This window comes from Charadrius vociferus, unplaced genomic scaffold, assembly GCF_000708025.1.
Source record: "Charadrius vociferus isolate BGI_N301 unplaced genomic scaffold, ASM70802v2 scaffold273, whole genome shotgun sequence".
NCBI lineage: Eukaryota > Metazoa > Chordata > Aves > Charadriiformes > Charadriidae > Charadrius > Charadrius vociferus.
Window position 1 is genome coordinate 546065 of NW_009647750.1, and position 27999 is coordinate 574063.

A 27999-nucleotide genomic window follows, 5' to 3' on the forward strand; every position below is an offset into this window, starting at 1 on the left:
ATCGATGTGTACCCACACTATCTTACGTGGTTATGTATCTAATTTCCTCTTCCAATCCAGAAATTTTCACAAACTCTCTATGAAAAGCACTCCTAGATTAATTAACCTTTCTATATCAAATATCATGTGCTGAATTTTTTACCTTCCATTTCTAAACTAAGTCGCCTTTCTACAATTAAATCAATTTTCAATTGATTTTCAATTTGATTGAATTTCAAATCAATTTTACTGATGAAGATTGTGAAATCTTCCAGTTCTTCCCTGGATAAACTTTTACATATTCTAAAAATGTCTTTTCTTTAAGATAGGTAAGTCCTCTTAGTTTAACTTTTAGTACATGGGAGGCTTCTTCAGCCTTTTACTCTTGTTGCTCTTCTCTAGACTTCCTCAGGTTGTTAGCTTTTACTTTGAAGTACATGGTCCAAAACCAAATAGCCTTCCTTTTATGGCATTCTTACTTATTCCAGCTAGATGTAAACAAAACCTTCAGAGTATTTAAATAAATAAATAAAAGTATACAACACTCCTATTAGGACAACTCAGAAATCGCTTACCAAAAAGTGTACTCTACTGTACTTCCAAGATATTTTTCTAACCTACCTACCTAACTCTGCATAGCTAGGTAATCCTTATTCTATATTTGTATATTTTATTCTCCTTTTAGAAGTAGTATTCTGATTTTGTCAGAAAATGTTTCTGATATAGGACTAGGTGAGCTTAACATGTCTCACAAAGTCCAGAACTATACTAATGAATTCTTTACCGATTGTACCCCATTACCTTAAAGAAAGGGCTGTGGAGCAATTGTTTGCCACCTCTCACAATGGGGTCTTCATAGTCAAACTGTCGCTGCAAAGCTTCTGGAAGACCTTTAACCAAAGCAGCTAATGCACTCCCTGTAAAACTCTAGAGAAACCACAGAACTAGAAAGTTAGTCTGACTGTATGTATTACAAAAAAGTACATTATTTAGATAACCGTGACAAAATATTAATAACTTCCCAAACTACAGTTAGCTATGTGAAGCATCATCTCCATCCTTTTCATAACACAAAAGTATTTCTGTCACTTTTTGGCAATTCCTATACCACATCTATACAGTATTGGATTAGCCATTTCTTTCTAAAAGGGAGTACCATTACAGACTTGCAGAGCTTTGCAAGGCTGTTCATTTGCACATTTCCTATTTTGCCATTAACAACAAAAATGTAGATCAGGGCTAGTATTTTAATGCTTCACATAAATCTTAATGTGAAAAACATGAAGAGGAGAGCATCACTGCCTTCTTACCAAAGCTCGTGTTTCCCCATCATTATCCCCTAGAATTCGGTTGATGTTAATAGACTGGCCAAACTCTGTTGTGAGCAGTTTCCGTAGTCTCTGCAAGGCCCACATTCTGTGGCCAGCAGCTAAGGAAACATAAGCATGCAAAGAACGCTATTACTTAAAACAATCATTTTAAATTCAAACAAATAGAATTAATTTTAAGATTACACCTACCTAAGGCACTCAGTTGAGCACAGGCTGCAAGAGAAGCTGCCAAGCGAGGAACTATACTCCTGTTGGAAGCAAAATTTAAGCGAAAATCCAACAAACATGTAACCAAATCCATTGAGGGACATGAAAGAATGCAACGATCTGAGAGAAGGTCTTTAGGGCCTGCAAGAAGCAAAAAGCAAAACCAAACAAATTAAAAAAAAAAAAAAGTAAGGAAGATTTGTTCTCAGACTGAAATAAGAATAGACATTGGCAGGATTTAGCTGACCAAACACAGCAGTCTAGAGTGCCAGTCTGCATCTCAGTTGGTCCATTCCACCTCTTTTTGAAGGGACTGGAAGAAAGAGGCACTTTCATGACATAATTCAACTAATTCCAAAACAAATGCATTAAAAAGTATTTCAGATGAACCGTGCCTCAAAAGTACCCTCTCTTCACTGATGAAGAGGCAAACTAGAGTGATGACAAAATATTTCTTATCTCTTCCCTATGTACAAGTGTACCTCTCAGGACTATGCTGAAAATGTTTCCTAAGTATGAATGAAAATGTTTTCTTAGTATGAACATAAATGAATTATTGAACTTTGGCATGTAAATACCATGCAATAAATGCAACTGTACAAAACAGACAAGTAAATCTACTCTCTTGCCCTTCTGTAAACATCATATATGATATCCTACCTGCAGCTGGCATGATAGGGTAAACAGTGAATCGCCATCCCCATCCATTCACAGAGCCGTCACTGATGAACTTCCACTTCAGTTCATCCCCTGGAATTCGCAATTCACTAGACCAATCTGACCACTCACGACCTGTTACAGTACGCAATATAAACACATTCATCTATACTGTCTGAGCCAATGTTCAAGCCACTCATCGACAGCAACTTCACTCCATGTTTATAGATTATAAACATCACGTAAATGCTTCCAAGAAAAAGAAAAAAGCTATGTGAAACACATGAACATAACTATAAAGATATTACATTAATGAAATTTAAGTCTTAAACAGTTCAGTTAGCACTGCTAACAGATCTTCTCAGTACTTTTAATCCCACATTCAAAAGACAATTATGAGATCTTGCTGAAATCCGTTGTCCTATTTTAAAATTATCCTTTCATATTACAAAAAAATATAACAACACATACACTAAATTAAGCTTTACAGCTTTTTCTAACCAGGAATCCAAACAGAAATACCTCAGTAATGAAACACATGTGCATCTGAAACAGTTTGGGAAAAATGGGTCACCAGTAAAAGCACACATCATGACTGCCCAGAAATGTTAAGCACAGGCAGTAACTACCAAGATCCTTGCACATGCTGTAATGTATGGGTAGGTTCAACATAGAATTCGATGAGATTAAAAATATTGCTGTAAAATCTACTACAAATTAATAGTGCTTAAAAATTAAATCAGAGATGATAGGATAAAAGATGTGAAGAGTTCACATAGTGTCACGTACACAGGCCAGAATAGAAAACCGAAAGAGCCCAGATATTATTTCGGGCATCTGACAAGAGAAGAGCATTCGTCTTGACTCAAGTTTCTGTAAGTATTACTTGAAAAAGGAAAAAAGTTAACAAAAGTCTCCTTTTCCAATTGTGTTCCAATTTGTTAAAATATACTTTGATTTTACAGAAACTCACACATGTTGGCAGGGGTGCTAAACACTGATTTTTTATTTTTTATTTTTTTTTTTCACTGTAACTGCTATTAGGAAGAGCATGACAAAATGCCCTTCTGAGAGATTCTCTATATTCAAACATGCAAGATCACTCTTACATGTCTGTGTCTAGATCCTACATATTTTTTAGTTTAGGACAGAATATCAGTTTACATAGTTTTTTCTCTTTTTTTTATTGGCATATCCCTCACAATAAGTCAGTCAATAGGCAGTGGTACATTTCATTCCGCGCTTAACAGCAAATCACATAAGACATTTTTGAAAAGCACTAGTTCTCATAACCTGATCGGACGGAAACAATTCTGTTCACACCATCCATTATGGTGAGTGGATCATGACGCCGCTCTGTAGAACACTGTCGATCAAATTCTACCCTCAGTCCCTCAGCACCTAAACAGCAACAAAGAGTTTACACATTTCTACAGAGCAACCAATACCATGAACAAATGCAGTATTTTAGAGATCCACATGAAATCAAACCCAGCTGTTTGGAAGCCATAGCGCACATTAATGAAAAATAAAAGTCCTTTGGCTTAATGACATTATTAGTCTGCATTTTCTTCTCTTTCCAAGGCTTACAACATAGCAAGCTTATGTGAGTAGGGGCTAGCAGTCAGAACATTCCAAACTAAAGTTGCAACAGAAAAAAAGTGCCTATTTACAGTTAACGCAAATAGATCTTTGTTGCCTGTACCTTTTGATAAGTACTAGATAACATACTGAAGGAAGCACTAAATGCAAAGACAGCATTAAAACAAAAAAGCATTTCCCTAATGCTCACGACTAGTAGATACGTGTTCAATTGCTGACCCTGAAAAAGACACAGTCCTTCTCAGCTTTGTAACTGAACAGAAAAAAAGCAGTAATATACAGCTGCAGTCACAGCCAGTGGACCCAAAAATGCCCAATTCACAGGATCGGGATGTTCATGCAGTATGTGTTTTAAGAAATACTTTATTATAGTGACAGGATACATAACATGGCTTTAAAAGTTGAACACACGTTTTTGCAAGCTAAGAAAAAAATTTATACGTGCAGGCTTGAAATTAACCAAATTTTAGTAATGTAACCCTAAGAATTCTATACCTGGTATTTTAACTGTCCCACTAGAAGATGTATCATCAGTATATGGATGGCTGCTTTCTACCACAACTGGTTGCGAAGAGAGGCGACCACTTTGTGAATCAGTTGCCACATCTTCTAGTTCAGTAACACACAGCTCCAACAACATATCAGCAACCTAAGAAAAGAAAAATATATACTTTATAAAGAGTAAGTATGCTTAGTCCAAGAAATCTAAGCCAACTACCATTCTTTCCAAATGTTAAATAAATAAATAAATCACTTATTTTCTGAATTCTTATTCATAAGCCACCATATTCATTCAAAAATACTCTTTTTGCTGTTGTTAAAGCCAGAAAAACTCCTAAAACTAAAAGCCAAACAACATAAGTTTCCATTAAGTAAATGACAACACAAATAATTGTTTTCCTTTACAGAAAAAACAATCTGTAAAATCTAAACTGTAAAGCACAGGCCCAGAGATTAATGAAAGGTGTAAATATTTAACCAGTATGTGACATTGCAAAACATTGTTTAGAGTGAGAATTCTGATAATACTCATTTTTAAAGAGCAGTTTCAAAAAAAAAAAAAAAACACAACCAAAACTCAGATTCTCAAAGTAAAAAAAACCAAACCAACAAACCCATACAAACAAAAAAAAAAACACCACAAAACCCACCCACAAACAGAACATTGTTCAGCTAATCACTATTAATGCTAGAAGCAAAAAAAACAGGATTAATGGATAAGTGCATACATAGCAGGCATCTAACTGGGGTGCAAGGGGGACAACTACATCTCAAATCCAGAACATGGGTATACGTAGCTGATCATTGAAAATTTCAGGCAGGGAGGGAGACACAGACAGAAAAAAAAAACCACACAAAAAAAACCCAACCCAAAACAAAACACACAACAGTTTGAGAAATACTACTCAATTGCCTCTACATGAATAGCATCAGTTAAGCTCTCCCACAATCCTAGTCTACTCGGACAGAGATACCATGAGATTTCATTGTTTAAAACTGAAGCTGTCTTGTCATTTATATCATTAATAAATAAATAAAATTTCTCATTTCAATGTACACTCTATAGCAAAGTCATTATTCATCTTTTTGGTTAGTAAAGCCAAGTTTAATAAAAGAATACAAAAATCAACTTTGCATAATCACTTCTGATGTTTCAAACCAGTCTTTAAGCAGTGCAAAGCCATAAATTAACTACATCATATGAGCATCTTAAAAGAAATCCATTATTACTCATTAGAAAAAAAATATTTGAAGGGTAAAGTTAAAAGAAACATGAAACAACTTCCAGTCCATTACTGTAAGCAGGTATTTTATAAATAATTTATGATTTGTTACATTCTTTCATATAACTGCTGGTATCCAATCTTACAGCATTTATTAAATCTGTTTGTCAGTTGTCCCACAAAAACCCACACCCATGCAAACTTTGTAGTTAGAAACTTCAATGGATCAAATGCAATCTTAAAGATTAAGACTTACTATATCATTAAAAATATATTAACATCATTTTTTAGGTAGCAGTAATGACTGTATCAATTTGAGAAATAAACTCAGATGCAAAACAAAACCAATATGGACTTTTTTTTAAACTAACATTCCAGAGATCCAGGAAATAGGACTTGGTTAATTCAGCTTCATTCCAACAACCACAGCCACTTGTCTGATACCTAAATACAGTTCATTAACCTTTTATTTTAACGTCCATTTGCAGCATTACAAATCGAGGAAATAGTCCATTACTGACATTTGTAGCACATGCATATACTCGTGTAACATTTCCATTAAAATCATTAAGGTTCACATGCATTTAAGTTCAACTCAAATGTTCACGTTTACTCATTTCCTCAGTATGTTGAACTGCAATTCAAAAACAAAAAAATATTCTAGCAAGCTACTAATGAAAAGGACATCATTAATACGCAACAAAAACAAAACCTGACCTGTGGGTAAGCTGTGCCCATACCAGACAGCACAGCCGAAAGAACATCTCTTCCCTTTTCACCTGCTCGGCTGGACACAGCAAGCTTTAGCAGGTCAACCATGACTCGTGTGTCATCTGGTACTAAGAGACTAGTAAACTCATCCAAATACTGCGGTTCTGGGCCAGACACTTTACTTTGACTTTCTACATCCTACAAAACAAAATGCAGAAATATTTAGACAGTGAAGATGAAAGAAGTATCTCACTGAACGCTAACAACTTAACTTGTCTGAAGAAGTTCAAAAGTAGTTTAAAACACAATTTGCAAATCTGGGATTACATGGCCCCAAAATTAACCTACTGTTAAACCCATTTTTCACGTGAAAAAGCTTTCCTGAAACTAACCTCCTTTAACTTCGGACAAAACCAAAAAATCTCTCTGTCTTTGGATAGATTTTAAAAATGCAAGTCCTTTACAGAATAACTTTAAAAGCACAAAAAAAAAAAAGCAAAACTGCTTGATATGATTCTATAAAAGCATGTTAAGGACTTAAGTTTTAAGGAAGGTATTGACAACATTACTTCTTTGGTTTTCGTCATGGTTTCTGCAATGATACTGGCAGCTCCAGGATCATCTGTGACTGGAATGAAAGGACGGGAAGAGGCAACAGCAGCTGAAGGAGTTACAGCAGACGGTGTCACAGCATCCTCTGAAGAAACAACCTAGCCAAAACAAATAATAACTAACAAAAGCTGCAACAAGATACTGCAAAACCTTTAAGTCTAATTATTTATTAGAAAGACTTATGTCAAAGACAGCAACAATTTAAAAACAGACATAAATTCAAACCCAACAGGTTCACTCCCTGTACTTATAGGTTCCGTTTTATGTTCCTAGCATGGCAAACCAGCCAGCACACCCTCAATGCCAGCTGCTACAAAAACATACAATAAAACATCACTGACTGCAGGGAAGTCTACAATGTAAAAGACAACGCATGTCAAATTAATTGTTTGTTAAAGGAAAAGATCTCTTCAGTAGCAAGCCTCTTCTTTTTTCTGCTTCTGTTGGGAATCAACAGCGTAGAATTCCATTCAGGCACTCCTGTCTACATTAGTTGATGTAAGTTTACGATTACATTTCATTAAATAATTGTCAAAGATTCTCTTAGTCTTGACTTTTTTTTTTATGTTTTAAAGGTCACTCCTGTAAAATGAATTTGGTATCTGGTAAAATGCTTAATATATTCATGTTAACTCTAAAATACTACTAGAAATCATCACAACCACATTTAAATGACATAGTGCATTCTGAAAGTTCTAAACTGATTTCACATTAAAATTTTAGGTTTTCCAAATCCGACATACATAGAGTACCCACTCCAGAAATTAGAGCACAAAAGAACGATTTAATCTCTGCTATTATCAAACTAAACGGGACAATATTTTTCAGCTTTACTGTTAAATGCTGTTGGAAAACTTTATTTGACACTTCACCTCCCCTCTCCTGTCCTGCCATGGGTTTGGGCTCAGCCTCTCTTCTATATCTCCTACAAGCATGCATTCATCTCCATTTGCAGGGCTTCCTGTAGAAGTAGCATCTGATGGTGGGGCTGGTGATGAAGAGGGACATTCCACTGGTGCAATCATACTTGCAGGCATCAATGCTCCAACAACTGCATCCCTGAAATCATTTAGGACAGATTAACATAAACCTCATTATACTACCTTGTTGAACTTAGAAAAAAATTATGTTAGCTTAGTAAAATAAGGAAAGGTTTCCAAGCTCTGGAATTTAGATAGTAGTTTATCACTGTTCTCCTTTGGGCCTGATGCTTAAATACTGTGGTTTGAGGCCACTATTTCACATGAGTTCCTCTTTATAAATTTTAGCACAAATACCCTGTTCTCCAACAACAAGAAGGGCACCGTAAAGTTTTATTGTTCTTTCCACCCTGCCCCCTGACTGCTTCCTCCACATCATCTATCATGATTTACTTCAACATTCCTAAATAAGTATTTTTCTCTCCAGGCACTGGGAACTTCCTATTGTAAAGAAAACATAACAGCATAAACATCAATGTCAAAAGAAAATTTAAACGAAGCTTAGGCCTAAACTGAGGAGTCCAAACTTGTGAAATAATTTATACCCGACTCAAGAGACCCTAATAGATGGTGAGCTCTGTCATGTTTTGCTCTGCAACAGACAAGAATGCCTACCTGGCATACATGATTTGTAACGCCATCAGTATATGAGATAATGCCTGCTGTTTGGCAACATTCCCATCAAGCGATAGGAGAATCTTAGCAAGGGAAGGGCGATTCGGCTTGGAACTGTTTGGCCCACTGATTTTGTTACTGGCAGCAGAAGAATCTGCATCTGAAGGAACACCTGGAGTGAGGGGGGAAAAAAAGAGAAGGCAAGCATTTTTTTAATGGTTTAATACATAACTGGAACTGATTTATTTGATTTCTTTTTACATCAGAAGGACGACTGTAAAACTAACTCTACAGTAGATTCTTAAGCTGCAGCATCTGCAGTTACAACATTAAAGGCAATACTGGGGCTTTGCAGCAAGGGCTTTCATAAAATAGTGTTCCACCTTGTTCCTTATTCATGAAGATTAAGGTAATACAGACATAAATATTTTGGTGATGAGCATCTAAAACAGGTTTTACTGAAACAGAAATGTCTCAAATAGCACGAATATTTATTATGTACTTAAAAATACTAATCGAATATTCTAAATACGTAGTTCTTGCTTACTCTTAAATACATTGCCTTGTTCAAGAAAAAGCTTAATTAGCAAAATATTTGGTGCTTTTATATTCAACACAAAACACTGCTGTTTTGCCTTCCTAATTCTTAAGTCACCTACCTTAGAAACAAAAGGTAACAGTAGTATTAAGAATTATAGCAAGAGATAACATGTAAGAAGACCAGTATTATAGCAGCATCCATCTACTATTACCTCAATAAAGCTCTAGCCCCTATTAAAGACAAAGTCTTTGGAGCCTTTGATAAAGGACGTTGCATTTCAGTTTCCTGAACAACGGCAAAAGTTCAAACTAATGCTACTTCTGAACAAGTCCTCTACAACTACCACTTTCAGGAAGGGGTTTTTGTTGGCTTTTTTTTTTTTTTTTGAGGTGTCTATGGGTTTTTTGTTGTTGTTTTGTGGTGTATTTTTAAAAGACAGGTTTCTTTTTGCTTCATTTTGCCACCTACTAAACCACACACAACTAACTTTCCAATGGCATTTAAAAAAAAAAAAAAAAAAAGACATCGTAAGGCAATAAATACCAACCAAGATAAGAAGCACCTAAAGGGTCCCTCGCTGTCTGGAAAAGTACTGGTTCATGAACAGATGGTGTAGCTACATCCACTGTTGTCCACGCTACACTGTGGGAAGACCCACAAGCAACCCGTGTGATTTTCTGGCCTTCCAAGCCCTGGACAAGAGTGGGCTTTCTATTGACTGTAGTGGTTCCATTGCCTTGCTGCCCGTGGTCATTGTCCCCCCAAGCATAAACCTGCCAATAAACATTTCCACATATTACTTTGTTACACTGGTTGCTTCATTTGATTGTTTTCTTAAAAATTCCTACAGAGGAATATTAGTGATTTGTATTATTAATCTAGGAAATTTTAGAAAACCTATTGCTGAGACTCCCTCCCCCGGCCCCCTTAAGAAATGCAGGCACTATCATACATTAAAAAGAAAAAAAAAATATCAAAGCAGCACTTCATCAGATGATTCATAAATTATTGCCATTCATAAATCAGTTGATTCATAAATTACTCAATGTTCATAGTGAACCGTAAGTTAGAAGAATTAGTTGCATAGTAATTACATTGGGGATCTGAATCAATACTACGATAATGATAATGCTGGATCACAGTAGAAAAATCTGCCCAGAATTCAATGACTGCTTCTGCATTTCAAGAGTGGGAAGCAGAAAACTGATCATGAGATAATACATAAACTAGGAAGATATTACAAAAGCTATTACGACAACATTTAAACTCCAATAATAATACGGAAGCTAGTAAATGTTAAATTACAATCATGCTTATATTTATTCACGACTTTAATAAGCAAATAAATAGCATTAGAAAATTTTATTCCCTCTAATCAGCACTGATGCTATTACACTCCTCTTCCTCAACAGTTTAGTTTATTGCTTTCTGGACCAAGGAAAAAAGGGAAAGAAGGGTGATGCATAGAGTACCTGTCCAGTGTCAGTAACCGCTAGACAATGGAGTGCGCCTACAGCCACATGCACGATCTTTTTACCCCTCAGTCCTTCCACAACTTGTGGCTTTCGTACATGTACATCTGTGCCATGGCCTAGCCTGAAGTAGTCACCCTTACCCCTGCAACAGACAGTAAAAGTAAAATTCAAAACAATTACATTGTTTACACATTTCTCTGTCAATGCAGCTTCCCAAATCAAAATAAATCACTTATCACTGGGATTAGACACAAGCACAAGTAAATTCTTCAAATCTGAACCACAAAGGCCTAAAAATAAGGATAACTGCAGTTCTGTGATTCTTTAACTTTCACCTCAGTATAGAATAGGCATCATTATGACTATTTTTTGTATGTAGGGTGACTGTGATTCCATTGAATCTCCTCTGTTTCAGAAACACTGCAATTATAAATACTTACAAAATTGATGTGTTTTGATAGACTTAGACAGATTTATACTACTGAGGATAAACCTAATAATAACAGCCCCTTTAAGAAGTATACTCACATGATAAAATACATGGGAACTAACATGTTTTCAGAATTGAGTTTTTTCACGCTGTTGCAAGCCTCAATATAGGTTGTCGAGCCTCCATAATTTAAATTCTTCTAAAATTGTTCTATACAAACTGTACCAAAAACATACCATATGCAAAAGTAATATAAACACTTTAAAATACCTCTAACAACGTCAGTAAAGAAAAGAAAACCTGAGATTTCTTCCACTGTTCTTTTAGTAACTGTTCACTTAGTTCTGCTGCTCACCACCACCACCAAGTTTTCTTCAAGAAAGGTTACGGTATGCTGAAGGTGAATATGATATATAGTATTGTTGCCTACCTAAAGTTATAACACAGGAGTTGTGATTTTGCCCTCAAATAGTACAAATTGAAGATAAGAATAAAAGTTTAGAAGCAGCTCAGCCATCCTGAAATGCAGACATGCACAGCTGAAACAGACCCCAAAAGTCTCCCTGTAGTCCTGTAATGTCATGAAATAGCTGTAGATTTTAATACTGTTACGTCTAGTCATAAGACAAGTTGTGGGAAGGAATGAACAAGAATTTTGCAGAGTTCTTAAAGACTGCCAAATTCCCTTTCCTTTTACTCATCACTGCAGAAAATGAATTTAAAAGAGGCTGGGAAATGAGAGACAAATACTGTTTCCAGTGGCCACTCTAAGAAATTACATCTCTGCTAAAAGCTTGTCTCACTTTTAAGAACAGAAGTAACTTCTAGAAACGAAGTTTTGTGGTTTTCTCTTCAAATCAATCATTAATTGCTAACAAATAATAAAACAAAAATGACCATTTTAAGTTTTGATATACATCAAACAGGTCAGTCTTATTACAGAAAGATGGGATAAGATCTTGATCTGGTTAGAGCTCTGAAGTTGACCTGCCATACAGTAAGCTCTTGAATTTTACAGAAAGGTTTATAAACTCAAAATCCAGGTTTGTGTTGAAAACAAAGCAGAATCAAGCAAATAGAAGAAAAATAAAGACGGTTTCTGAATAACTCTCAGTGATCATCTCATACCAATTCTTGCTTTGAGGCATCATTACTGACAACTCAGGGGCCTTCTGAGCATCAGTGAGCTCTGCAGAGACCCTGTGTTTCCAAGGAAGTTCTTTGTGTCTCCTCTGAACTTCAGCTTACTTCCTTACTCTACCACATCCTTACTGTCTCAGTCTCTGCTTTAGGTCTAGGCTATATACTCCAAATTACAATTCTCTGGTTCCCTTTTTCCTGCTCCACTCGGAAGTGTTGAATTAATGTTCCTTTACACACTCCATTGCTCCCAAGAGAGGGAACGATCTTCCCCTGCTGTAAGACCCAGGCATCCTAACAGAGTACAATACACAACTGAGCATGCTACAAGACAACGTCAGAGTAATTGAACAGATCGCAGCTTGTCTCGAAGAGCTGCCAATTTAAAAGGCAAAGTACACAGATAAGGCACAGATGGAGTTAAGACAGTCAAATAGCAATAAATACAACACATCGCAATTGCTTTGTTAATACTTTCTGGCAAATGTAACATACCATGTCCATACCACTCCTGACTTGGTCAGTGCCAATGAGAACTGTGCACCACACTCAATCTGACAAACACCTTGGCCGTTCAGTCTTTCAATGTTCTGAGGAATGTTGCATCCTTCACTTCCTCCTCGGCCCAGTTTTCCAAAATCACCATCACCCCAGGAAAACACCAAACCTAACAAACAGAAAACTGCAGGTCAAACAACGACCGCAGCATTCATATGCATTAGAAAGCTTCTAGAACAAGGTACTCCTACCTTCATCTGTCAAAGCAAGAGTCTGAGCATCTCTGCTTCCACAAGCAACTTGAATGACTCTGTGGCCAAGGAGTACTTTTACCTACAAAAAAAAAACAAGCATGATGTTTCAAAGAAATCCTGTTTTAAAACCTTACAGACATTTTCAAGCTCATACAACTCTTCATTGTGCCCAGCCTGAGCATGCTCTTTAGCAAAGGATTACCGAGCTTTGATCACTTAGGATCCAACATTGCTCAATGACTGTAGTACTTTTCAGTTATGTATCAAAGCAGGATGTGCATGTTCAAATACACTGTTTTGGAGCTTTACTTTAGCTTTATTTTATCATTTATTAAACAAACACACACACTCACATTTCACCAGAGACAAGAAACGTTTATTTTACCATCTTAGGCTTCAGCTGTGTGGTATTATCTCCATGTCCCAGCCTTCCATATTCGCCAAGACCCCATGTATATAGTTCACCGCTAGAGGTAATAGCAGCACTGTGGGAACTGCCACAAGCAATATCACGGATGCGTTTGGTTTTCAATGCTTCTATCAATCTGGGTTTATCACAGTTCCTAGGGAAAACAAGTAAAGAATTCATTGTGTTAATTATGATGGAAGAGTTGCACAATATACTCCCCACCTTCATAATCCAAAAAATTTTGTGCAATAACTAACTGTGACCTAAAGATAAAATAAGATGCAACATTATGATTCCAAGATGTACTCTTTAGTAGCACCCATAAATCTGAAGTTTACGTGATTTTAATGTACTTCAAAGTTTATCTGAAGAAATATTTTATGTACACGCTGCAAAACTTAGGTGACAAAGACAAAGTGATGAATCAATTAAACAGTGTATAATACAAAGTGAAAACTGATATTCTGTCATTGCCCAAAGTTCAGCGATTTATTAGTGGTAATTATTTCTCCACCCTGCGGACACAGGGACAGATAGCCAGATTAAGAGATGACATTCCCATCCCAACTTTGCTCTTTCTACAAGAGAGAAATTAAAACTGGAATTTACTGTTAGGCTTCCAAGAGAGTACTGGAAACGTTTACTATTCATATGGTTACAATATTCTCTGAATTCAGGGAAGACTTTCAACTCAAGGTTTTCCAATATTGACTGTGTATCAGAGCCACTACTAAGATTTTATAAAATTATGTATGACCTCCAGAAAATTCCAAGTCTCACTTTTAATAAAATTACAGAAAACATGAGGCAGTTGAACGGTAAACAGCAATACTGCTCTAATGAAGACTTCCCTTTTCATTGATCTGACACACATACCACTACGAACATTTATTTGCTGTCATATATTAACCATCTGAGTTGGGCATTGCAATTTTTTATGTATTCTGAGCAGGCCTTCAAAATATATCAGAATAAGGAACAACGATTTCACCATGGGCTATGCTTATCAGGTTTTTTTTTTCCCCTCAAAACATTGTTCTGTGGTGCATACAAAGAAAAGTCATGAGAGAATTCAAATATTCCTCAATGTTGTCCTGTGGAGGATTATGCTGTGTATTACTAAAAAGTGTACAAAATTTATTTCTGGCTAACAAGTTCGTGAATAGAAGTCTAAAGGAAAGAGCTACAAAATACTCTGTGAGACTTACATTACGAACTGCTACAGCTCAGGAATGGAAAACTGCTGTGGTTTTACCCTTACGCCACCTCTGTAAACCTTGCCTTATAAAAGTAACCAAAAGTGTGCCATTTCAGCAGTGACATTCAAAAATACAATTAAATACTTTATCCACCAAGTATGTTTCCAAGTATTACATTAATTTAATGCCTCCTTTATAAATGACTGAAGACTGCTACAAATGCTGCAACATAAATTCATGTACACTGCTGAAAAAACATCTTTTCACAACACAATTTTTTATTCCCATTGTATTAAAAATCCTGTCATTGTCAATAGTGGTGGTCAGCCGTGTTATAACTTGCAACACAAGTGTTCTCTTACTGAAACATAGACAAATTTTGTATCCTTACATTCGACTGAAGTGACCAAGTTTTCCGTCATCTCCTTCACCCCATGAAAATACCTTTCCATCAACAGTTAATGCCATAGCATGCCGGCCACCTAAATGAGTAAACATAAATTTAAATTTCCCAGCTTTCAAACAAGCAGCAAGTCTAGCAAAAATCTCAGAAATTTGACACTGCTGTACTTCTACAATGTAATTGTATGAGCCTTTCAACCCAATACACATTACTTCTTTACTTCAGAGTTTTTATGTGATTTAAAAACACAAAAAACTTTTGTGAGAGTAGGTTTCATGGCCCATTAAAAAAAGAAATAATCACTCAATTAGCTATTTTAAATGCTGCAAGAAAAAAACAAAACCAAACCCACCATTTAGCAATAATCAAAAATGAAAGCACTTTATTTGGATTAGACTGAAAAACTATTCAGAAGTTACCAAGTTTAACTTTCAGCAAGTAAAACACTGTGTATGGTCTAAATTCATAGATTATAACAGAACCATTAGACTTAATCTGACATTTTATGCAACACACAGAATTTAAAAACCTGTGTTTATTTAAAAAAATAAAAAAAAAAATCAGATAATACTGGTGCATCACAGCACCCAATAAAATTGTAAAGCAACTATTTTCAGGCTTAATATGTTATGTTTATGTACATAAGAATAGCAATAGTCAGTACCTGAGTGAACAGCCACCTTCTTTACCACATAGTTACTGAGAGCTGTAATCTGGCGGGGAATAGGCACAGTTCCACTAGATATTCCTAAACCCAGCCTTCCATTTGTGGCTTCTCCACAGGCATATACTTTACCCTCTACAGTCACTAAAATGAAAAAAATAGTTTGAAATACCATTAATGTTTCACAACTGGAAATCAGTTTCTGACCTTAAATAATTATATTTATTTTAAACTTATATTACCCGCAAAAAGGCTTTTGGATCCTCCAGCTACTTGTACAACATTCAAGGCAGATAGGGTTTCAGAAAAGGAAGGGACCTTTATCTAGAATAGACAGGAAATAAAGATCATTACAATACACTTCAGAGTTTTATACTTTAAAAAGGAGCTTTTTTTAAGTGATAAGCCAGTTAATCTAAGAAGCAGTCTTTTTTCTTTTTTTTTTAATATATGAAATTCCCGTATTATTCAGGCACTTCACATATACCAGTTAATATACACCAGGCAAAAGACAGAAATCAAGAAAAAGCATTTATATTGAAACCGAAATAAATACAAAACCTAAAAAAAAAAAAAATGAAGTGCAATATAAACAAGGATTTTCCTTTTAGTAAAGTTTTCTTGAGAAAACCGAGCTCATTTTTGATGAAAGGCACTACAGCAAAACAAGCTAGTTAAACAATCAGCCAGCAGTGTGCCCTGGTGGCCAAGAAGGCAAATGGCATCCTGGGGTGCATCAAGAAGAGTGTGGCCAGCAGGTCGAGGGAGGTCATCCTCCCCCTCTACTCTGCCCTGGTGAGGCCACATCTGGAGTGCTGTGTCCAGTTCTGGGCTCCCCAGTTCAAGAAGGACAGGGAACTGCTGGAGAGGGTCCAACAAAGGGCTACAAAGACGATTAGGGGATTAGAACCTCTCTCTTATGCGGAAAGACTGAGGGACTTGGGTCTTTTTAGTCTAGAGAAAAGAAGACTGAGGGGGGATCTTATCAATGCGTATAAATACTTAAAGGGAGGGTGTCAGGGGGGATGGGAACAGTCTTTTTTCAGTGGTGCCCAGTGACAGGACAAGAGGTAACTGGCACAAACTTGAATATAGGAAGTTCCATCCTAACATGAGGAGGAACTTCTTTACTCTGAGGGTGGCAGAGCACTGGAACAGGCTGCCCAGAGAGGTGGTGGAGTCTCCCACTCTGGAGACATTCAAAACCCGCCTGGACACTGTCCTGTGCAACCTGCTGTAGGTGACCCTGCTCTGACAGGGGGGTTGGACTAGATGATCTCCAGAGGTCCCTTCCATCCCTGACCATTCTGTGATTCTGTGAAAATTGTCAGCCAACACACTTCAGATCAGCATACAGAAATGCAGAAACACAACTGAGTTTTTCAGTAGAAAAATGCTTTAGCAATCTGGATTAGAGATCAGCTCGGGGCGGGGATGGGACCAAAAAAGAAACCAGGAAACCTGTTTTCCCCATTACTACAAAGAAGTCTTTGATCAAGCTGCATATATATATATATAAAAATAGACATCAACAATCTCTCTTCAAGTGTTTTAAATAAACGTGCATTCAAACCTGGCATAACCCCTTATATAAGTAAGTATTTAGTTATGTATTTTTATGCAGCTAAAGAGATAAAGTTTCTAGCAGACTTCTTCATGACTTTATATGGGGAAAAAAGCCTGAAGGCTATTTGAAAAGCCTCAAATTAGTTTTTTACATTACTATCCTAATTAATCAATTTATGCAGTTAATAATATTAATAAATGTTAAGACCTCAAAGATAAAGTGTGTAAGTTCACATCAGCACATTTTTTCCATTCAAAAAAAGTTAAATCTTTACAGAATTAGTTCATATTTATAGAGGTATCTGATTTTTTCTTTATCCCCTCCTTTCTTTCATTTAACCGTCCTATAGTTCCCCCTTTTTCTAGGTGGAATGGAAGCACTTCAGTCAAGCAGAGCTATAATTCTGCCTTGAACACGTTTGGAGCAAGAATGAACTGAAAACTTCACTTCCGCACTGAAGCCTTAATGGCTTTATGCACCAATAAAATACAGGATGGAGAATACAGTAACTGTTAACTTCCTGTTTCTTGAAATGCACTCTATAGATACAATAGTATATGTTTTATTTACAACATAAATTCAAGAAATGCTCTCAACATACTTCTCAGATTAATGATATGTTAAATTGATTAAACATTTGCCATGTATTTCCCATCTTGCATTGTATTAAAAATTATGTATAAATGGCTGCACATAGGGCTAAAATTCCTCTCTAATTACACTGAATTGTAACCAAGTTACACCAATCAAAAAATTAAAATTCAATGGTTTTTTTTCTGATTACTCCACCAGCTCCAGGTACAAGTAATACACAGAGAAGTTCACCAATATCTTCATTTCATGCACGCAAACTCGAAAGGAACAGAATATGTATAGAGCGCTACACATTTTTAGAACAGTTAGTTCCCTATCATCTAAAACAAATGATTAGGTGGCTGCTAAAAATCAAACTGGATTTCAGAGTAACAACCAAAACGCAAACTTCCTCCAATTTTCCACCGAGCAGGCAACTACATGTCATAACAGCAAAAAGCCATTAAAACCTACTCTTCATAGCTTTTGATAATAAACTTTAAAATTCTGATTAAATTTGAATTAATTTTGAGTTGTGTGAGACTCGTACATTTTAATTTTAGCTGTATCTGTTTTGTACTAAAGTATGAAAATAACAAACATACCTTGGAACCTTTTAGTCCTCCCAATTGGTCTTTGTCATTCAGTCCCCAAACAAAAACTTTGGTTCTTATTGTAGCTGCTGATTCAAGCCCAGCTGCCTTCTTTCTAACAAGACTGAACATATTGAGAAAAAAAAAACCCAAAGTCAGTTTAGCAACCTGCATGCTATAGCATAAGCACCTTTTTACTGTATTAACCGATTTTACAGTTTGGAACCATTTCAGTACTCAAACCACATCACCACAGTTAGGTGGTGGCTGTAACAAATAAAAACAAACAAACAAAAAAACCCAGAATGTTTTGCTGATCAGTGGTAAATATACACATGCCACATATCAGATAGAAACACATGAAGTTTTTAGCTAGGTTTTCAACTCCAAGTATACTGCAGAATCAGAAGAGCTGTACAAAATGCTACCACCTCACCAGTGTGATAATCTTAAAGAAGTTATTTATCAATAGATGACCTACTTACAATTCTGACAAACTAAGATACTGATTTCTCTTTACCATCATTCAACCTAATTAAGTTGCTCTTCTTACAATAACCTCCTGATTGAAATATATAGACACTAAGGTTCTTTACCATTTCCCCCTCCCCCCCAGCATCACCTACCTCCCAGTGTTAGCTTTATCATCATCCTCTTCCTCATTATCAGAAGCAAGGAAAGGGACTGCAGCCAAATCTTCATCCTCTGCACGTATACGTCCCAGTATGCTGAGGCCATGTATTTTGCAATCAATCCCAGAGCTTCTGCACTGCTTGATTGCAATCTCAATATACCTGTGGTACTAAGAAAAAAACACTAAATTGCCATCTTTTGGGTCCTATACAACTTTATAAAACATAGGAAAGAATCATAACTTTTGCTTGACTTTGTTACCATAACAAAATGAATTTGTAACTTTAAATATTTGGCTTTTCAGCCCCACATAATTCATACTTTAAGATAAACACGGCCTAATTAATTTGAGAATGATTTCACTTCTACTCTTCTAAAAATTCATTATTCATTCTTCCTTGCTGTTACTGGTAAAGATCAGAACTAGTATCCAAAATAAGCTTTATCGCTCATCAAAATTATCCCCAAATTTAAGTTTATTGTGTTGTCTTCTTGGTTCATAGCTATCCTGATTTACATCAAAAACCCTAAAACGTCTTTACTACTAAGGCTATAATAGTTACACTATGATTACAGTAAAACTTATCAGGATAATTAGCTTTACTAAACCGCCATAAATAGTGCTAATTTAGAGGAAAAGTAAAATACCACTCTGTAAAGATCACAACAGTGCTTTTCGTCCATCTCTTACAGCAAAATACTTTCATGTTGCACACAAGAGTAACTCTCACATAAACTTCACTTACTTCTGTACAGTCACTGAGAAGAGGCACTGTGGTGTCTGTAGGATTTATATTGATTGTCTTTAGCTCTATAAGGTTATTTAAGGAGTTCCCCCCTAGAAAACAAAACGTGGAAAGAAAACCATTTTAAGATAGTGTTTGTTTCATAAACAGGCACTATGCATGTTAAACAGATGACTTAACTGAAACTAGACACCTACTGTTAAATGTATAAAAATATTTTTCAGACTTCTCAGAGAACATACACTTACCTGAAACCACAACTAAAGAGGGCATGTAACTGCTGTCTGCAGGGTCCACTATCATCTTTAGTCTGTGAACAAGAACATCTGGAAAAATCTCCAAGCGAATCCAGTGCTAGGGGAAACACAGAGAATTTCATTTTCAGATAGTATTTGTTAGGACCACCATATGGTTAACAAGAATGAATCTGTGCTGCTTTTGAAGAAAGCACGAAAAACATTTGTGAATGGTACACAACAGCAGCTATGCAGGCGAACTGGCCAAAGGAAAATGATCTTGTGTACTTCTCACCTGTCCAGCCTCCAAATACTAGATGAACAATTGCAGTAAATGATTTATCTCACCCAAGAGCAACACTATTAAGACGACCGAGAAAGCACAATACCATTGGAGGTTGAGAAATGGGACGTAATGTAAAACTTTGACTGGTTACAGTCTGCAGGCAACCCGAAGGAAGGGTACTTTGGGATGTTCTCAGCATGGCCATCGACAGAGCATCAAAACAGACTGGACAGAAGCCTAGCTGCAAATGCCAGTGCCTAGGCTGGCCACCGAGCAGTGCTGCGGGCCAATGAAACTGGTAAACGATAAACTAAGGAACAATACTTATACGTCTTTATAAATGACCTAGACACAGGAGTCAAATGTACATTAAGCAAGTTTGCTGTTGACACTAAACTGGGAGGAGCTGGGGACTCCCTCAATGTGGCCTTAGGGAGAGATCTGGATAGACAAGAGAGCTTGGCAATCACCAACCATATGAAATTTAACAAGAGCAAGTGCCATATTCTCCACCTGGGATGGGGCAATCCTGCTTACACGTACAAACGGGGGGACGAGAGGCTGGAGAGCAGTGCAGTGAAGAGAGACCTGGGGATCTGGGTTGATGGCAAGTTGAATATGAGTCAACAGTGTGCCTTGGCAGCCAAGAGGGCTAACCGTGTCCTAGGGTGAATCAAGCACAGCATAGCTAGCCAGGCAAAGGAGATGATTGTCCCACCCTACACTGCACTGGTGCAGCCCCACCTCGAGTACGATGTGCATTTTTGGGCACACCAAGATGGTGAAAGGTCTTGAGGGCAAGACTTACAAGGTCACTTGGTTTGGTTCAGCTTGAAGAAGAGAAGGCTGAGGGGTGACCTCATCACTGCCTACAACTTCCTCAAGCGGGGCAGCAGAGGGGAAAGTGCTCATCTCCTCTCTCTGGTGACCAGTGACAGGACACAAGGAAATGGACTGAAGCTGCATCAGGGGAAGTTCAGGTTGGACATTAGGAAAAGGTTCTTCACTAAGTAGGTGGTCGGTAACCGGAACAGGCTCCCCAGGGCAGTGGTCACAGCACCAAGCCTGTCAGAGCTCAAGGAGCATCTAGAAGATGCTCTTAGTCATGTGATTTAGTTTTAGGTAGTCCTGCGAGGAGCAGGGAGTTGGACTTCATGATCCTTATGGGTTTCTTCCAACTTGAGACATTCTATGCTCTATGCAAGTGAGGGAGTGCTTGGTATTAGCTAGTAAGAACATACGTGCTTTTCGTATTGCAACGAACTCACATAAGTAAAATGTGATCGATGTGATTGTTAAGAACAATTCTCATCAGTTATTATACTGAAAAGGCAACTGTAATCATATAAGCACCTACAGAATAGAATAATTACCCTCTATTTCAAAAATCACACAAGTTCCTTATAATTCGCATGAAATAATTAGAAAGATGAAGCACGGCTTAAAAAATAGGCATATTTACTATGAAGAAACATAATTTTGTACTTCAGATATCTGTTTTTACTACTCTTCTATCTTAGATGAAGGTAACAAACAAATACATTTCACTAAGGCAAATACTTATCCTCTTAAGAAGAAAGTACGACAGAATAAACCAATTCTTGCTTAAAGTTACCTTTCCTTGTGAGCCAGAAGACTGCCAGCACTGCTCACTACCATCAATAAGACGTGAAGCCTGATTCACAGAGGATGACACATTCAAATTCTTAACTATTCTTGACCAATCATCCAGTAACATTCCCCGCTGGCTACTATGCCGTCTCTTCAGCTGCTTTCCAGAACGCCCACAAAACACTGGAGACTGACCTGCATGGTTAAATGAAACATTAAGCTTGTACTTCTCAAAGAAAATTGCTTTTATTAAGCCCATAAGCAATGTGAAAGGAAATACAACAAATCAAAGATTTCAGGTATGTAGTCTAAAAGGAGAACACAGAAGCATGTCACATCGGTATAGTAATACTACTCATGCTTAAAGGGCATAGCTCAAGATTATTTTTTTTAAAGGAGTTTCAAGCACTTAAACCTGACTACAAGTTTTCATGCCTATCATTTGGGATAGTCACACTTTCTTTTCTTACACTTATAATTCATTTGTACCAAGAATAATTTAGTAAGAAATAAACATTAAAAAATTAAGAAAAATTACTCTCTTCAGGAATGTACACTAAGAGTAATTCCTAAAATTGAATGATAAAACATTACAGGGTCACGCAATCTTTAAACTGACAGAACCCTTAAAAGACTAACATTCTTGACTAAATAGCCACTTGAAAGGGTCCTTCCTTTTGAAATACAAATCAAAATTTATCATGATACATACTTAAAAATACAGGCCCACAGCACATGGATTTCGTACACCACCACAGCACATGAAAAATATCTAACCATCCCTCAACAGAAATCCCTTACAGGAGAACAGACATAGCTAAGTTACAACACTCAAAAATTCCGAATCTTGTTCAAGAATTAGGTGGTTTAGTGAGTTGTTGATTTCCTCCCTGAAAAAAAAAAAAACAACCCACTTCTACTTCCCTTCACTGATATTTGTAGCTTCTTGAAAGCCTAACTAAAACAATATTCTAACTCCTCTACCCTATCCAGGGCACCAGGAAGGATTACAGATTCACACCATCCTATCTGTATGACCGTATTAACCCATTTCTACATGGAAAGTCTTTCTTGCCCGCCACCATACACGTGCAATGTATGTTCATAATTTCTAGTAGGGAATCAGTTTTATTCATTTTCCAAACCAGTTAGACCGGCTATGTGTAAATATGAAGCAGTTTAGTCCAGAAGCCAGCACGACCTTGCAAATACTAGGGATCAGATTGATTTTTAGACAGGCGGAGAGAAAAGAAACAAAAGCCAATGTCAGGTAAGTTTTGCATAATAATGCAAAACCCCAACCATTTTACTCTAGAAACAAAAAAAAAATCTGATTATGAGTCTTTCAAAAGGCTTCCCTTCCCTACCACAGCTCTCTAGAGTCTCCACATCATGGAGGAAAATGAGGCAACAGCCATCACACATTGACAGTTGCTCTTCAGCAATTTTGCCTGTGGTGCAAGAAGGTACCTTAGGTATTTCAAGCTGCACCTGCTGTCACAAGGATTACATTCACCTACGTTTAGGCTGATAGCAAAAGGCAGGAAGATTAAAGAATTATACGCTTTACTCTTGGTGTCACTGAAAACTCACTTCTGACAAAGAGTTACTGTCAGCTGGCCATATTTTTTTAAGTTTTTTTAAACACTAAAAAGAAAGCTTAAGGGTTGATGTTTTGGTGTAGTCCACCACATGCAATTGTAGCAGTACTATGATCTGCTAAAATGTTTTGTTGTCCAGAGGGTCAGTTCGAACACTAATTTTCCTATGTCAAGGAGCTGAAATTTAAAACTGTTCTTTTCAAAACAAATTTAATGCATTTTAAATTAATCTAATAAACACTTAGATTCTGAAACTTACCTGGTTCATTTATTCTGCCAAAAGTATGTCGGGTATTATGCTTCCTGGTTTTAAAACAGGTTTCACAAAAATCAAAATCATCACAGTTTCTGCATTTGAATCTAGGCCCATTGATAGGAAACATCTGACAGCCGTCACACCTGATTTCACAAAAGAACAATGAGTAAATATATTTCTGGAAGTTTTCATGGTACAAGTTAATTGTAATGCCAGTCAAGATAATGGAATCAAGACAGTAAGGTTAAAGGATAACCCATATACATTAAGAAAAATGTAAATGATCGCTTACGTGACTCCAGGATGAATGCTGGGGACCAGTTCCATTTCTGACAATAAGCCAGTCCAATGAGACTGCTGAGGAAAGTCTACAATGACATCTTTTCCATTGGCACTAAAAGCTGTGACAAAAACATGCAGAAAATACAATCTGTTACAAACCTGTATAAAATGAAGCAGAAAGTATCCAGTACAACATCAGAGCAGAAACACGTAATAAAAGTAGCTTTCAAAAGTAATCTTCTGTTTTAAAGGAACTATATATTAACCTAATCAGCCTGGAAAGGGGCAGAGGGAAAGGGAATACTACAGATTTTTTTAAAGATATGGATTATTCTATTTAAATTCCTTGACTCTGAATTTGTCTTCTTTTTTTAAAAAAAAAAAAAAAAGAAAGAAAAACAGTTCTCAAAGGAAGACAGTAAACGATTTGTTGTTTATCCAAAGTATAAATGAGAACTACAACAGGAAGCTGCACAGATTCTTAAACACCTTTACTGTATGTGAATGGAGTGGCTCAAAAAGCAGATGAACACACAACAAAAGGGGCTGCCACAGAGTATGTGTCTATAAATTCATCATAGACATCAAATGCATTCTATACTCTCTTAACATCATGCCACATTCCACAAAACAGTGCGATTTGTAACTGTGTCTAGAGGATTCTCTCCTTAAACACTGCAGAAAGTCTGTGTGGTTTCCAGTTTTATTATCCACCCCCCCCCCATGCCTGATTCTGAATATACATTACCTTTGACAACTCCCACACTTCGGTGAGTAACTGACCCCCATTTGTATTTGGGTGTGGTAACAGAGCTTTTCACACGCACTTTGTCACCTATCTTGATATGAGAGGCAGTACTCTGCGGTGGAAATCCTAGCAGTTGCAAGAATAAATACATAGTGAGTGGGTTTTCCCCCCCCCGCCAAAAAAAAAAAAAAAATACATCTCCCTTAGTGTATCGTTCAGGTTTTTATTAAAAAGCAGTCAGCAGTGAACTTACCTAAAAGCTCAACATGGATATATCTGACCCAGTAAGTACCACCCTTTTGTTGCCAATCACACTGTACGTTCAGGTCATGCAATCCATCTCGATCCAATTTAATAACTTTGCCTACATCTCCTTCACAAACCTCCTCATAGGTTCTGCAGCACCTAACCATCATCCCCACCTAGGGAAAAAGGACAACAGAACGCAATAGCTACATAAAAACTTTTGTACCAGAAGGAAAGTAGTTTATATATATATTTATATCTATCTATCCATATTTATAGCTTTTCATCATCATGCTTACCTGAATATTCTCCCTCACATACACAGCATAATCATCATTACTTAAGAAATCAGCTCGTTTCTTATAGGTCTGGCTCTCTGTTACAACAGCACCACTTGACTGGAAAAAAATCCAAAATAAACATATAACGGTTACAAAATTTGTTTTCAATTCAGACAAGTAAAATTGTTAGCAGAGACTGAAGATAACCCAACAACACCAAACACATATAATATCCAAGCTGCATGCCAAAACGGGCAAAATCTTCAGCAGGTCAACTGACTATAGGGCTAAAATTTATGATCTACTTTACTTTAAACTAAAGCTTTGTTTCCAAAATGACTTGCCACGGAATGTAGATGCGAATTTTCAAAACATGTGAACGAAGCTGCAAGTTGCTTTTATGAAATCTGCTTGCCAAAGAAAATCAGAAGAGGATTTGTGAGTAATCTATTTAGCCTTGCAGATACACATTCACATTCCACTTCTTAGGCTACTTGTTTGGAGAGGAAAAAAAAAAAAAAAAAAGTGTTGAATGGCAATGTCCTACCTAAAGCACGCTACTAATTTTTTTGTTATAGAACACACAATGGGATTTAACATATTCCCTTAGAAAAAAAAGCAGATGAAAAAGCTAGGATTGTAGCTATCAGTAATTATTCCTTTCAAGATTTGATAAACTTAACAAAAAAAAAAAAAATTAAGAGAACTATTGCTTTCCATCTGTAACAAGAATTTTCAAAAAACTTTGTTCTGTTTTGAGCATTAAATGTTTTTTCATTCAAGGCAATATATAGCACAGTTTCTCACTGCAATACTGATACAGATAACAGAACTCAATGTCAAGTTAATTTCCTTCAAAATATAATGCATTTCTTTCAATTACAAATTCCCACATACGCCAGAAAACTCAACGTAATGCCTTAAAAAATGAATAGAAATACTGAACTTATTTCATTTTATAGGCAAATCCTTACTGAAACAGGTCCTGTAAGTCAACAAAAGCCTAATATAAATTCACATTAACGTCATCACGCTCAATAGGCATTGTAAAGGACATTTTATCACCAATAAGCAAAAATAGTTTTTTAAGGAAAAAGCTATTTCACTGACATCTTTTTGCCATTTATTCACTAATTCCTCAGTCATTCCTTACAGCTAACATACATTTGTTTTTCAGACCAAAGGGAGGAAGGCAGGGAAAAAAATAAAACTAATAAAGAAAATAATTTAAAATAAAAAGTCCTTTACAAATATTACACTATAGCACTGATTATTTAAGATGAAACTGAGATCACCTAGGAGGGATACTTACAGTTACCACTAGTGAAACATATACCTGCATTCCACTCTTCCCCTGTGCTACTCATATATAAATAGAATCATGGAATTGTTTTGGTTGGAAGAGATCTTTAAGATCATCAAGTCCAACTGTTAACCTAACACTGCCAAGTTACCACTAAACCATGTCCCCAAGCACCACATCTACATGTCTTTTAAATACCTCCAGGGATGGTGACTCAACCCTTTCCCTAGGCAGCCTGTTCCAATGCTTGACAACCCTTTCAGTGAAGAATTTTTTCCTAATATCCAATCTAAACCACCCTGGCGCAACTTGAGCTCATTTCCTCTTGTCTTACCGCTTGTTACTTGGGAGAGGAGACCATTCTCTACCTTGTATTTCTAATACAGGCCAGGATGCTATTGCCCTTGGCCACCTGGGCACACTGCTGGCTCATATTCAGCTGGCTGTTGACCAACACCCCCAGGTCGCTTCTGCTGGGCAGCTTTCCAGCCACTCTTCCCCAAGCCTGTAGTTTTGCATGGGGTTGTTGTTACCCAAGTGCAGGACCTGGCACTCTATAATCTATTTATAGATTATTCTTGAGTTCTTTTATGACATGCCTTAGAAACATATAGAAACATGATCCTTGTTACAGTCTTGAAAGCTTGGGACAGCAGAACATCCTTGTATTCTAACCAAGTTCACAAAAGGAAAGAACTAGAAAATTTGCAGCCAGCTAGCATGGTTTTAGTAAGTTGATACTTACCACAGGGCAAGCGGCTTCAGCTTCTTCCACCTCTTCTGCTATTTCCTCATCTGAATATTCATCAGAGAGAGTATCAGCATCAGAGAGATCCGTAATTTGAACATCAGGGTGATCCAACAACCAGCCAACCAAGGCTTCGACTCCTAATACAGAAAACAAACTCAGTCTGTTTCTAAGGGATTCTCTGACATCCTTAAGATTGCATCCAAAAAGAGAAGTAACCTTTGCACCCTCGTACCCAGTATTTTAATCTGCTCACAACTTTCCTTCTCTAACATCATTAATTTAACTAAATGAAATACCTGGTAATCCAGAAGCACTTCCAGAGGTTCCAGACAGAGATTTTAGTGCAAATTCTATGTTTTTCCTAGGAAATCCCATTTCCATAAGTTGAACTACAATGGGGAGGGGTGGAATTGGAGATTGCTTGCGCTTCTTTGCTTTTGTGGGTCGGATATGTTGCACAGTGATGGGTGTTGTAGCTTCACTAGAGCTGCAGTCTTCAAACACTGGAGTTGAAGGATGCGTAGACTCTACAGCCAGATACTGGCATACTGCTAAAGCAGCAGCCTAAATGAGAACAAATAAATCAGTCCATGTAAAACAAGCGTATTTAGTATGTTCTTGTGTGTGTGTGCACCTGAAATTAAAGGTTATTTGCCCAAAAGGGTTCAGTGTCACTTCTTTTTTAAGCCTATAGGTTAAAAAGTTTCAATTTCAATGGGAGTCTGGGGAGGTCCCTGCTGACTGGAAGACAGCCAGTGCTATTCCAATCTACAAAAAGGGCATGAGGGAAGACCCAGGGAACCATACACCTGTTAGTCTAACCTCAGTTTCTTGAAGACTTATGGAGAAAATTAT

General features: G+C 36.8%; 1 protein-coding gene across 1 annotated transcript in view; it reads right to left on the bottom strand.

The window, feature by feature from the left end:
• The window catches only part of LOC104283870 (E3 ubiquitin-protein ligase HERC2), a 119347-nt gene that overhangs the window by 25929 nt on the left and 65419 nt on the right, over positions 1-27999 (bottom strand). Inside the window, exons 45-74 of the mRNA XM_009882101.1 lie at positions 27441-27708; positions 27139-27281; positions 25109-25207; positions 24817-24985; positions 24564-24689; positions 23826-23934; positions 23537-23676; positions 21681-21871; positions 19792-19897; positions 19544-19635; positions 18791-18966; positions 18177-18288; positions 15674-15755; positions 15432-15575; positions 14756-14846; positions 13142-13319; positions 12754-12835; positions 12500-12671; positions 10432-10576; positions 9507-9732; positions 8419-8590; positions 7696-7882; positions 6781-6921; positions 6218-6409; positions 4272-4425; positions 3468-3575; positions 2178-2309; positions 1500-1658; positions 1290-1408; positions 781-906 (exon numbers count right to left, since the gene is read on the bottom strand). Of these exons, the coding sequence (XP_009880403.1) occupies positions 781-906; positions 1290-1408; positions 1500-1658; positions 2178-2309; positions 3468-3575; positions 4272-4425; positions 6218-6409; positions 6781-6921; positions 7696-7882; positions 8419-8590; positions 9507-9732; positions 10432-10576; positions 12500-12671; positions 12754-12835; positions 13142-13319; positions 14756-14846; positions 15432-15575; positions 15674-15755; positions 18177-18288; positions 18791-18966; positions 19544-19635; positions 19792-19897; positions 21681-21871; positions 23537-23676; positions 23826-23934; positions 24564-24689; positions 24817-24985; positions 25109-25207; positions 27139-27281; positions 27441-27708 (4341 nt within the window). The remainder of the gene's footprint in view (positions 1-780; positions 907-1289; positions 1409-1499; positions 1659-2177; positions 2310-3467; positions 3576-4271; positions 4426-6217; positions 6410-6780; positions 6922-7695; positions 7883-8418; positions 8591-9506; positions 9733-10431; positions 10577-12499; positions 12672-12753; positions 12836-13141; positions 13320-14755; positions 14847-15431; positions 15576-15673; positions 15756-18176; positions 18289-18790; positions 18967-19543; positions 19636-19791; positions 19898-21680; positions 21872-23536; positions 23677-23825; positions 23935-24563; positions 24690-24816; positions 24986-25108; positions 25208-27138; positions 27282-27440; positions 27709-27999) is intronic.